The 13,101-nt window shown below is 44.0% G+C and overlaps 1 protein-coding gene across 1 annotated transcript in view; it reads right to left on the bottom strand.

The window, feature by feature from the left end:
* The window catches only part of LOC124623188 (DET1 homolog), a 62,009-nt gene that overhangs the window by 31,898 nt on the left and 17,010 nt on the right, over nt 1–13,101 (bottom strand). Inside the window, exon 3 of the mRNA XM_047148994.1 lies at nt 9,448–9,654. Within this exon, the coding sequence (XP_047004950.1) occupies nt 9,448–9,654 (207 nt within the window). The remainder of the gene's footprint in view (nt 1–9,447; nt 9,655–13,101) is intronic.

The raw sequence follows: 13,101 nt of genomic DNA, 5'->3' as shown, positions 1-13,101 counted from the left end.
CATTACACTTTTCTACATTAAGATTTAATTGCCATTCCCTGCACCATGCGTCAATTCGCTGCAGATCCTCCTGCATTTCAGTACAATTTTCCATTGTTACAACCTCTCAATATACCACAGCATCCCTTCAAGACAATCATATTTCCTGGCAGCAGTGGCATTTTTCCTGAATCTGACTGAACGCATCTGAGATGTGATTGAACATGGAGTCAGAGCTTCCCCCCCCCCTCCCCCCGATGTTTTTCTCTTGTCAGTAATACAGAAACAAACAAACACACACACACACACACACACACACACACACACACACACATGGCTCTTACATACCACTTTTTCTAATTTTTTCATGATTTGGCTCAGTTCCATCTAAAAATGAGCTGTGTGAAATTTACTTTCAGTAGGATTAAGGAATAGGTATCCCCAGTCCTCCAAAATCTGAAAATTCAGAAAACAAGTCCACAAAATATTACTTCTTCACAGCAAATTTATTCATTTCGTAATGTAGGCACATTGTTTACTTCAGTCTCTTTTACTGAATGTGTTGTCATTGCATAGATCATACTGTTCAGGAATAATGGGAAGTCAGTGACCCTAAGATGGTTAGAAAGAGGACAGAGCAAGCTGAGCCATTACATTTTACAGAGCAACGCACTTTGTCTTTCAACTTTGAGGGTAGCCAACAGTCGTAGCAAGTATAATGTCTTTCAGTTATTTTACGATAGATAATTCAATTGTTCAAGTAGTATTTGTATAAAATAACTGCAAGCAAACTCCATCTGTCAAATAAGCTTTCTTTCACAATTTGCAGTATTTAATTTCACTGGATGACAAAGTGTCACCCTTGCTTTGTGTGCGGTGAGACTTTCTTGGGAAAAGCACAAATTCTGCCATAGGAAACAAGAAACTGCAATCTAAAATTAGAAGCTTTGTATGAGAAATGGAGGCAACTACAAAAATATGGTGTATTTTAAACATTTACTTCATTAATTCTTGGGGAAGCATCATATTGTGGTGTATTTTTTTGTATTCTTGACGCTGTCCTTCATGCAAGGCAAATGGAGGAAGCCAATTATTGCTTACAAATGTTTAGTGTTCCATGACGAATGCGAATTTCACCACAAGAAGAGAAATCAATCTGTATTATTTGTATTTTCCTTGATGTGTGATCTATGCCCCTTCTGCAAACCAAAGTGGTGTAGGCTTATTTTTTTCATCTTCCTATCAAAATTCGTTAAATATCAGAGTGACAATCACAATATTTCTGTGTAGCTTAAAAAACTGAAAAATCAGTTTATAGAACCTTTCTCATGAATCTGACAGCTGTACATTTTTTAATATTAATTAGCCTTATGAATCAATATAAAAAAATGCACCAAATCATGATATAGAATCATCTGATGAAGGCCCAAGAGGTTTTAAGTTGTAATCAATCAAATTCCAGATTGAACTGAACTATTTGTCTAATAAGATAAGAATTTTTTTTACCAGATTCGACTTGAGTGAGGAAATCCAAACGACAAATCCTTTGAGGTGGCATTAAAATACAGACTTTGTCAATGATCTACATGTAGCTAATATACTGAAAATTGTAGATATTCTGGACTATAATACATCAGGAGATGCGGCACTAGCGGAAGTAAAGCTACGAGGATGGGCCGTGAGTCATGCTGGGGCAGCTCAGTCGATAGAGCACTTGTCTGCAAAAGGGAAAGGTCCCGAGTTTGAGTGTTAATCTGGCGCACAGTTTAAATCTCCCAGGAAGTTACAACACATTACTTTCAAATAAATAAATAAAGTAAAATAAGGTTACAGAAGTAATACATACTCCAGGGTGTTACAGAAGGTTGTCATACATTTTTAGTAGCTGACAAGAGACTTCTTGAAAGAGTCAAGAATTTAAACAATGTGTTATTTTATCTTTGTATTTACATAACAACATTGTACATAAGTGTGTTGCAGATTCTGTTATTATAATTAATATGGCATTAGTAATTAAACTGAAAGTAATGAATATACAGGTTGAAACTTCCTGGCAGATTAAAACTGTGTGCCCGACCGAGACTCGAACTCGGTACCTTTGCCTTTCGCGGGCAAGTGCTCTACCAACTGAGCTACCGAAGCACAACTCACGGCCGGTACTCACAGCTTTACTTCTGCCAGTACCTCGTCTCCTACCTTCCAAACTTTACAGAAGCTCTCCTGCGAACCTTGCAGAACTAGCACTCCTGAAAGAAAGGATATTGCGGAGACATGGCTTAGCCACAGCCTAGGGGATGTTTCCAGAATGAGATTTTCACTCTGCAGCGGAGTGTGCGCCGATATGAAACTTCCTGGCAGATTAAAACTGTGTGCCCGACCGAGACTCGAACTCGGTACCTTTGCCTTTCGCGGGCAAGTGCTCTACCAACTGAGCTACCGAAGCACGACTCACGGCCGGTACTCACAGCTTTACTTCTGCCAGTACCTCGTCTCCTACCTTCCAAACTTTACAGAAGCTCTCCTGCGAACCTTGCAGAACTAGCACTCCTGAAAGAAAGGATATTGCGGAGACATGGCTTAACCACAGCCTAGGGGATGTTTCCAGAATGAGATTTTCACTCTGCAGCGGAGTGTGCGCTGATATGAAACTTCCTGGCAGATTAAAACTGTGTGCCCGACCGAGACTCGAACTCGGTACCTTTGCCTTTCGCGGGCAAGTGCTCTACCAACTGAGCTACCGAAGCACGACTCACGGCCGGTACTCACAGCTTTACTTCTGCCAGTACCTCGTCTCCTACCTTCCAAACTTTACAGAAGCTCTCCTGCGAACCTTGCAGAACTAGCACTCCTGAAAGAAAGGATATTGCGGAGACATGGCTTAGCCACAGCCTAGGGGATGTTTCCAGAATGAGATTTTCACTCTGCAGCGGAGTGCAGAGTGAAAATCTCATTCTGGAAACATCCCCTAGGCTGTGGCTAAGCCATGTCTCCGCAATATCCTTTCTTTCAGGAGTGCTAGTTCTGCAAGGTTCGCAGGAGAGCTTCTGTAAAGTTTGGAAGGTAGGAGACGAGGTACTGGCAGAAGTAAAGCTGTGAGTACCGGCCGTGAGTCGTGCTTCGGTAGCTCAGTTGGTAGAGCACTTGCCCGCGAAAGGCAAAGGTACCGAGTTCATGTCTCGGTCGGGCACACAGTTTTAATCTGCCAGGAAGTTTCATATCAGCGCACACTCCGCTGCAGAGTGAAAATCTCATTCTGGAATATACATGTTAATCAGCTACCTCTGTGTTACAGTATACAAGATAAAAAAAATAAATGAATTTTTTAAGTGAATTTTCTTTTCATTCTTTTTTGGCAAGTACAAGGATCAAGGATGCAAGCTCTTCTTTGTTTTATTGAGACCAAATTACAAACAACTCTTTTTTGTGCAATGGAACCAAATTAGGAATGGCAGGGAATCAAACCAAAAAAATTAAAGTGCCACCTTGACGAGCGCGCGCGCCCTTGCCCACGCACATGCACCTCTTGGGTAACCTAGATGAAACCTTAACTTCCCAAACCCCAAACCCTTTAGCTGGTTCAGATTCATTAATGATATCTTCGTGATTTGTAATCAGAGTCAAGGTACTTTATTTCATTCCTCCACAATATCAACACCTCTTCTCTCATTTGCTTCACCTGGTTATCCTCAGCTCTAGATGACGCCTTCCTGGGTATGATGTACACCTCTTTGATGGCTTCATCCATATTCTGTCCACATCAAGCCCATTAACCTCCAACAGTACCTGCATTCTGACAATTGTTGCCCCTTCCACAACAAATTCACTTGTATATAACCTGGCCACCCATGGATGACACATCTGCAGTGATGAGAATTCACTTGCTCAATAAGGTGAAGGTCTCACCAAGGCTTTCATGACAGCAAATATCCCCAAAATCTTGTATGCAGACAGATTTCCCATATCATATACTGAAACTCCCCAAATCCTCATACAACCACTGAGAACCAGCTACAGAGGAGTATGCCAATCATCCAATATCATACTTTATTGGAACAACTGAAGCACATACTTTGCGAGAGCTCTCATCATTTATCATTGTGCACACAAAATAAGGAACATCTTACCCACAATCTTTCAACCCTTTCTAAAGTGGTATTCCTTTCCTCAACCAGTCTATACAATATTCTGGGCCTTATTTATACCACACCCATTTCCAATCCCTTGACACATGGGACATATCTCTGCAGAAGACCCATGTGCCGGACCTGTCCAATACACCCATCCAGCACATCCTAGTTCCTGCTCCAATATAGACACACTTACCCTAGCCTATTAAAGGCAGTGTCACCTCTGAAAGCAGTCAAGTCACATACCAGCTCTGCTGCAAATTCTGAACAATGTTTTGTGTGTTTTTTGTTTATTTATTTTTGTAATGTTGTTATTGTTGTTGTTGCTGCTGCTGTTGTTGTTGTTGTTGTGGGCTTCAGTTCGAAGACTAGTTTGATGCAGCCCCCCACAGTACTCTATCACATGGAAGCCTCTTCACCTCCAAATAACTAACTGCAACTTACATCCTTCTGAATCTGCTTACTGCATTCACTTCTTGGTTTCCCTCTACGATTTCTACTCCCACACCTCCCTCATAATGTATCCTATCAACCAAACCTTTCTTTTAGTCAAGTTGTGCCACAAATTTCTTGTCTCCCAAATTATATTCAGTACCCACCTAAGAACACACCCTCACTTCATGAGCCACTGTAGAGGCATTCGGTATGGTATTTAAACCAGGGAATGGGAGCAAAGTTTGATGATCAGGAATTTTACACCACCACTTCTCCTCCCCTTGATAGACAAATATTGGCTAACTCTCCCTCCCACATTCCTATTCCGTGCAACTGCTGCCTCTGACACAGCAGTTGACCACCATTCCCCAACCTTCCCTCCTGTTCCCTGCCTCCTTAACCCCCTTCCCCAAACACCCACAACCCACACAAACTCTCACCCCAGAAAAGCTGCTGAACTGCGGGCCAACACAGTATATTAATCTTGCACAGCGTGGCCAAGCAGGTGTGTGTGTGTGTGTGTAGCAAATATTTCTGCCTTGTTAATGTGTCTCTTGACAATTAAAGCCCTATCCTATTTGGTGACTTGTAACCTTTAATCTTATATTATTTACATTCAACCAGAACTTTCTACTACCACATCAATTTTTATTAATGTATATTCTGACTTCTTGTTCCACATTCATGAAGGTTCTCCTTGAAGGAATGAATGAAGTGAATCATATCCACAACAAAGCTTTATTAAGTCACAGTGGCAGCTAGACTTATACATGGGTCACCCAAAAATTAAGTTTCCCCAGAGCTATGATGTAACAATCATATGACAGCTTGACAAGTCTCATTGCCTATTGTCAGGAAAACTGCAGCAGTGGCTGACAATGCCGGCTCTTATTCTTGCTCCCACCAACTGAGGGTCAGTCTGTAATATAGTTTCTTAATGCACAAAACAGAGTGCTAATTGAAATTTGTCATCACCTGGGTGAGATGTATGGGCAACAGATGTCATGAGCAATGTTATTGGTGTAGACAATTTTCTGAGGTTGTCAAAGAGTCCTCACTGAAGAGAGGACCATCATTTGTCAATGATAACCTTGTGTAGCAGCACATACGAAGAACTATCACTCCGTAATTATGGATCTCAGCAGCTACATACTGCACATATCACGACCCTTGTCGCATAAAATTGCAACTAAGCACCTACTGATTCCTCGACAGGATCTTCATGGATGAAGAAACCTGGATTGCTCACTTTGCCCAGGAAACCAAGCAGCAGTTGATGCATTGGTATCAGAGTGGATCTCCGCTGAAAATGAAATTCAAATAGTGTGCAGTTTGAACAGACTGTGTCAGTGTGGAAAGTGATGCATACAGTGTTCTGGCCAGGAAAGGCATTCTGCTCACTGACTTCCTGCCCTCTGCCAACTGTTACAGAGCTGTTCTGATCCATGATAATCCATGTCCACATACAGCTCAGTGCACAACTGTTCTGAAGTAGTTCAGCTGAGAAACGTTTGATCATCCACCTTTAAGTTTTGCTCTCACTCCAAGTGATCTCCATCTTTCCTTGCATCTTAAGAAATTACTAGCTTCCAATCAGCATATTCACCATAATGAAGAGCTGAAAATGACTCTCACATGCTCCACTCCCATGTTACAGATTTCTTTGACATAGACTACAAAAGATCATCCCAAGTTATGACAAGTGTCTCAATTCTGGTAGTGAATATGTTGAAGAAATACTTAAAATATTGCTGTACCTATGCCAATATACATTTTTCATGTAGCAGTTTTCTTTAAAAAAAAATAGACAAATAAATAAATAAAAATTACAGTGTAAAATGAATGTGCGGTGTCTGTTCTTTCAGATATGTCCAAAAGAACAGACACCACACGAAATCTGCAGCTGTGGTACATATTATGTAAATGGAAGGTGGAGGAGGGGGGGGGGGAGAGAAAGGAAAGGGACTGTTGATGTCAAATGCATTAGGACTGTATGCGGAATCAGCGGCAGTGAGTGAAAATGTGTGTTGGACCGGGATTCGACCCCGAGATTCTCCTGCTTGCTAGGCAAGTTGCGTTGACCACTGCACCACCAGGAAACAGCTGGTTGGTTGGTTGATTTATTTGGGGGAGGGAACCAAACAGTGAGGTCATCAGTCCCATTGGATAGGGAAGGATGTTGGCCATGCCCATTCAAAGGAACCATCCCAGCATTTGCCTGAAGTGATTTAGGGAAATCATGGAAAACCTAATCACGGCAGCCGGATGCGGGTTTGAACCATTGTCCTCCTGAATGCGAGTCCAGTGTACTAACAACTGCGCCACCTCCCTCGGTCAGGTAACAACATTTATCACAATTATATGGACTCTTCAGCACATCTTCCGGCTGATTGACATTCCCACCTGGCACCACCTATCCGCAGTCTATGTCTATGTCTATGTCCATGTCCATGTCCATGTCCATGTCCGAAACAGCAGACACCATGCATTCATATAATTGATTCACCTCAATGGGCAATAAACCCATCACCTTCAGAGCGGATGCACAATTAAGTCTCATCTCCGGCGGGAATTCATCACTCCGAAACCCATGACATTACACAAATGCGTGAAAGCATGCAGTTGCAGCAGTTTGTGGGTGGAGTGATCACTATGGAGGGTTGGTAGAGCCTTTCTTCTAGTTGTCAGAATGGCAATGACTCCTCCCCTCCCCCCCCCCCCCCCCCCCCCCCCTCTCTGGGAACAGTGAATTCGATAGTTTGATAAGGGCTGTGGGAGTCCGTCAGAGCTGAAGGTGGCTGCAGCAAGTCAGACGGTGTGCATATGAACTCTTTATTACTCCAACAAGCTACATCAGTTACAGGTACATGCTGTGTTCTGGTAGTGTTGCCCGGCATCAACCAACAGTGTTCGTGTTCCAGAGGCATGTGAGACATCAATCTGGTAGCCCATGGCAAAGCGATGCTGTGGTGAACTGTATGTGCAGCACCATGGTGGCTCAGTGGGGCTGATCGACCAAAGCTGAGTTGGCAGCTGGTGGCAGAATCACATCAGTCACATTATAATGCCTGCAACAATCTGAGAACCATCACTTAAACTTTAAACTGAAGCTCTCACCACGAGAGATCTATCTAATGTATTATGCCCCATGAGTCCCTATATCACTAACTTATTTAACCGTAGGCACTTTCCCAACTACAATCTGTATCTTTTAGTGCATTTACAATATTCCATAAAGCTTCTTAGCACCTAATATGTTCTCCTTTACATTGATTCTGACAGTTATCCAAGGCGGATTTTCTGCTAGCATGTGCACTGTTACACGGAAAATCTGGTGTGGTTTAACTGATGAAATCAGATGGAATTACTTGTTTCTATCTGTGTGGTGCCTTCAGCGAATTGCTGCTTTGAGTCAGTGCCATATAATAGAAAGATAAATTCAGACCGTAAGATACTGTTGTAACACTGACCTACATTTCACTTTGTCAGAACTGCCACAATTGTTTACAACTACCCAACTGGAAAATAAAATAAGCAGTAGGAGAATAGCACAGTAATGAAAAAAGAAAAGCTCCACACATCCCTAAGGTGCTCTGTGGATGTCAAACTACATGTGTACTAGTGTCAACCCTTGCAGAACTCAATCTATAATAATGTCTTCAGTTACCTATTATGTAAATAATCATTTCCTTTTACTCTTGTATATACTTCCTGAACACAGACTCGCCGTAATACCTCGTATATATTTTACACAGAAAGGGTAAAAAGGGAGAAACACAAAATCAAGAAAAACAGAAACAAGACGGTACAAAAACACATTCTGCTACTTACTTGCTCTGCCGATGACTTCAGCATCTTTGCCAACCCTACTGCTGTCATCAAAATTTAGCAGTGCTGTAAGATAGACTGTTGCTACCGCCCGCCCCTCCTCCTTCCCCAAATTGGACGTAAAAATGTAGCAAGTCAGGGGTATATGGAGGGGTGGAAGAGTAGTTGTTCTAGTTGTCGGGAGGGTAATGGCTCTCCCACCTGGGCATTGTCAGTTTGAAGGGTTGACAAGAGCAAAGGGGGTCCATCAAAGGTGAAGGTGGCTGCAGCAAGACAGATGGCATGCTTGTAAACTCTTTATTACTCCAGTAAGCTGCAGCAGTTACAGGTGCACGCTCTCATTTTCCAATGCAGCCCAGTGTCGACCCATGGCACCCCTCTTCCTCAGGGATGATCAGGTGGTGATCCTGTGGTCCACACCGAAGCAATGCTGTGGCATATCATCTTCACAGCAGTGTGGTGGCTTGGTGGTGCTGACAGACTATGGGCTGAGTAAGAAGCTGGCAGCATAGGCCATTGTGGCTGTGGCTGGCATTGGCCTGTGAAGCCTGCAGTGCTGGCTGGCACAGAGGTGGGCTGACGATGTTGACAGCTGTCCAGTGGATGGTGGAGTGGTCTAGCAGCACTTGACTGCTGTTTGAATACTGGCTACAAATAATGCACTGCTGGCTGGCACAGTACTGCATCAACAGCTCATTACGAGAACCATGGCACATGTTGACAAAGTGTGACGGTAAGGTGTGATGGTTCCGCAAGTCGGCTATGTCGACAGTCACATGCCTTCAGGATGGTAATTGGGAACACTGTATTCCAAATTTACTTTGTGTTGTCATGCTCCCCATGCAGAATTTTAGTTCACTGTACACAATGACAGCCCACGGACTGCTGACAAAGTTTGTAATCACAGTCACTTTTTTTGTGACATGTTGAGTTGAAACCTCGGATACAATACACTTACTGTATGTCAAAACTACGATAATGATACAGTATATTTTGAACAATTTCACAGTCTCTATTAATTTTAAAAATGAAATATACTTCTATAAAACGGCACTTTCTAAAAAGTGATGCAGCTTACCTGATGGGATGTTCACCACAAGCTTTTGGTCGCTCCATAACAGAGACCCATTTATCATCATAACTAAAGAGTGACAGATCTAGATATGGAGAGCAGCTGTACGACTGAGCACTGATTGGTAGTTGTGTTAACATTCGTTTGGTTGCCTCTGTTACACCACCAAACCGTGCACTCACAAATGTTTGCTTACAACGCTGCTGGATCACCCTGTATCGCAAACATCAGTTTCATTAAAAATAAATGCAAAACTAGAAAATTCTGCAGGAGATATAATGCAGTAAAAGACCACTAAAGAGAGAACTTCACGATACATTACGTGGGCCATAGCTTATTCTCACCAAAATTACACGACAGTAGGCCTAAAGCCTATCTGGGTATTCTTCTTTACATGACCTTGCAATCAAATAAAATAAAGTACAGAAAAGTCATTAACTTATAATACAGCGACATAGTAAAAGGCAACATTGATGAAAATAGCATCAGACTAAAACCGTGTGATGAGTAAAGATAACATCAAATGGATTTGGTTAGCACTACCTATGTATATAAGCAGAAAATGGAATATGAAAGCGCTAATTAGGAACTTACACTATTCAGAACATGCACACATACAGGGGCACAGCTACATTTTTGCAGTACTACTGGTCAACTCGTTTCTTCTGTGTCAGCTCATGCCCGATCATTTAACAACAACTGCAAAATATGGTTCCGCAATGGAATCATTTTAACCATTTTTAGCATTTTAGATGAAATTGCCACTTATATAGTAATTACACCAGAGGATACTGTGCGACCAGGTATAGTTGTGGTGGTACACGGTATTGATTTTAGAATTAAAAGTGCCTGAAGATCATGTTGCAGAGCTTCAAACTTGATAGTAAAAGAATATCACAGCTAGTGGAGACAAAGTAATAAGAGACAAGTCTTTATTCTCCACCAGCAAACACAGAAATGCTGAAAGTTGCGAAATATGGAATAAAATTGTATACATGTTCTAATCTGCTCCTGCACCCTATCTCTGCCCATCTTCTTGTACTTCCTCTCTTTGTCCATCTCCTCCCCCTCCCCCTCCCCTCTTCCTTTGTTCATCACTCCCCCCACCCATCTCTTCCATCACATCACATCCTCCTCCTCCTCCCCCCCCCCCCCTTCTGATCCTGAACCTTGTTTATTGCTACTGCAAACAAAACCGTAATGCAGAATTGAAGTTGCTTAAAATGAGTGGGTTAACATGTTGGGATCATTGGTATACAGGGTATTAGGGACACCCATCCAGTTGCTGGATCTGTGAGGATGTTAGCTTTAATGACAGTATTTCACAGTTTTAATTACCTTAGCCAGCTTCATCCTGACCGACAACTTCTTAACTTCAACGGTCATTAGCGCCCAGACTACGTTAGGAATGCACCGCGAGTCACAAGTTTAAAACAGCAACGAAAAGGGAAAACACGATAAAAGACAGACTGACAGGCATAGGGTTAAAAAAACAGCATAATCAAATGTTCTTAGAGAGGTTTGTCAAGTTGATAAAACGAAGAACGCGAGCAGCTGCTCGTGGGTCATCCGCTAAAATGGCATCTAGAGTACATGGCAGGCCAAGATCAAGACGCAGTGTGTTAAAATCCGGACAGGACGTTAAAATGTGGCGGACCATCAGCAATTGCCCACATGGGCAGAACGGCGCCGGTGCAGCCGTCAGCAGATGGCGATGGCTGAACCGGTAGTGTCCAATTCGTAACCGGGCCAAAACGACCTCCTCCCTTCGAGAAGGGCGGGAGGAGGACGTCCAAGCCGCGGGAAGAGGTTTCAAGGCCCGAAGCTTGTTGTCCGTAAATGCAGCCCAATCGGCATGCCACAGCGATAAAATGCGCCGACAAATGACCCTGCTACAATCTGACGAAGGGACACAACAAGAAGCTGTCCGAGGCTAGAGGACCGCAGCCTTGGCTGCGGCATCTGCAGCTTCGTTCCCAGGGATACCGACATGGCCAGGAACCTACATAAAGGTAACCAGAGAACCGACATCCACCAGCTGCTGAAGAGAGCGTTGGATCCGGTGCACGAAAGGGTGAACCGGATACGGATCACTGAGGCTCTGGATGGCGCTCAGGGAATCGGAGCAGATGACATAAGCAGAATGTCGGTGGCGGCAGATGTAAAGAACAGCCTGGTAGAGGGCAAAGAGCTCAGCTGTGAAGACCGAACAATGGCCATGGAGCCGGTATTTGAAACTTTGTGCCCTGACAATAAAAGAACACCCGACCCCGTCATTGGTCTTAGAGCCATCTGTATAAATGAAGGTCATATTAATGAACTTCGAACGAAGTTCGACAAAACGGGAGTAACCTCCTTTGGGAGCAAGCTGAGGTCAAGGTGAACGCGAACCTGAGCCTGGAGCCAAGGTGGCGTGTGGCTCTCGCCCACTCGAAAAGTTGCAGGGAGTGAAAAATTAAGGTGTTGAAGGAGGCAACGAAAGCGAACTCCAGGGGGTAGCAGGGCAGAGACATACAACCCGTATTGACGGTCGAGAGAGTCTTCAAAAAAGGAACGATAAGACGGGTGGTCGGGCATTGACAGTAGCCGACAGGCATACCGACAAAGCAGTATATCGCGCCGGTAGGGGAGTGGCAATTCACCAGCGCCAGCATGAAGACTCTCGACGGGACTAGTATAAAACGCTCCGATTGCAAGTCGTAAACCCCGATGTTGTATGGAGTTGAGGCGGCGTAAGATGGATGGCCGTGCAGAGGAGTATACGAAGCTCCCATAATCCAGCTTGGAGCGGACGATCGACCGATATAGACGAAGTAGGACGGTTCGATCCGCTCCCCACGACATACCACTGAGAACACGGAGGACATTTAGAGAACGGGTACAACGGGCAGCCAAATATGACACATGTGGAGACCAGCTAAGTTTCCTGTCAAATGTAAGACCTAAAAATTTTGTTGTCTCCACGAATGGGAGAGCAATGGGACCGAGTTGTAAGGACGGTGGGAGAAACTCTTTGTATCGCCATAAGTTAATACAGACCGTCTTCTCGGCAGAAAAACGGAAGCCATTGGCGACACTCCAGGAGTAAAGACAGTCAAGAGAACGCTGAAGACAGCGCTCCAGGAAACATGTACGCTGCGCGCTGCAATAGATGGTAAAATCGTCCACGAAAAGGGAGCCTGATACATCAGCTGGGAGGCAATCCATTATTGGATGGATCGCTATGGCGAAGAGAGCGACGCTCAAAACTGAGCCCTGTGGCACCCCATTCTCCTGGCGGAAGGTGTCTGAGAGGACAGAACCCACACGTACCCTGAACTGTCGATCCATTAAAAAGGAACGAATAAAAAGAGGGAGGCGACCGCGAAGGCCCCATGTATGCATGGTGCGGAGAATGCCCGCCCTCCAACAGGTGTCGTAAGCCTTCTCCAAATCAAAGAACACAGCCGCGGTCGGGCGCTTCTGCAAGAAGTTATTCATAATGAAGGTCGACAAGGTAACCAGATGGTCAACAGCAGAGCGGCGCCTACAAAATCCACATTGTACATTGGTAAGTAGGCGTCGAGACTCGAGCAGCCAAACCAAACGAGAGTTAACCATTCGCTCCATCACTTTACAGACACAGCTGGTAAGCGAGATGGGTCGATAACTGGAAGGCAA

The sequence above is a fragment of the Schistocerca americana genome, chromosome 7, assembly GCF_021461395.2.
Source record: "Schistocerca americana isolate TAMUIC-IGC-003095 chromosome 7, iqSchAmer2.1, whole genome shotgun sequence".
NCBI classification, from domain to species: domain Eukaryota; kingdom Metazoa; phylum Arthropoda; class Insecta; order Orthoptera; family Acrididae; genus Schistocerca; species Schistocerca americana.
This window is presented reverse-complemented; position numbering and strand designations above follow the sequence as displayed.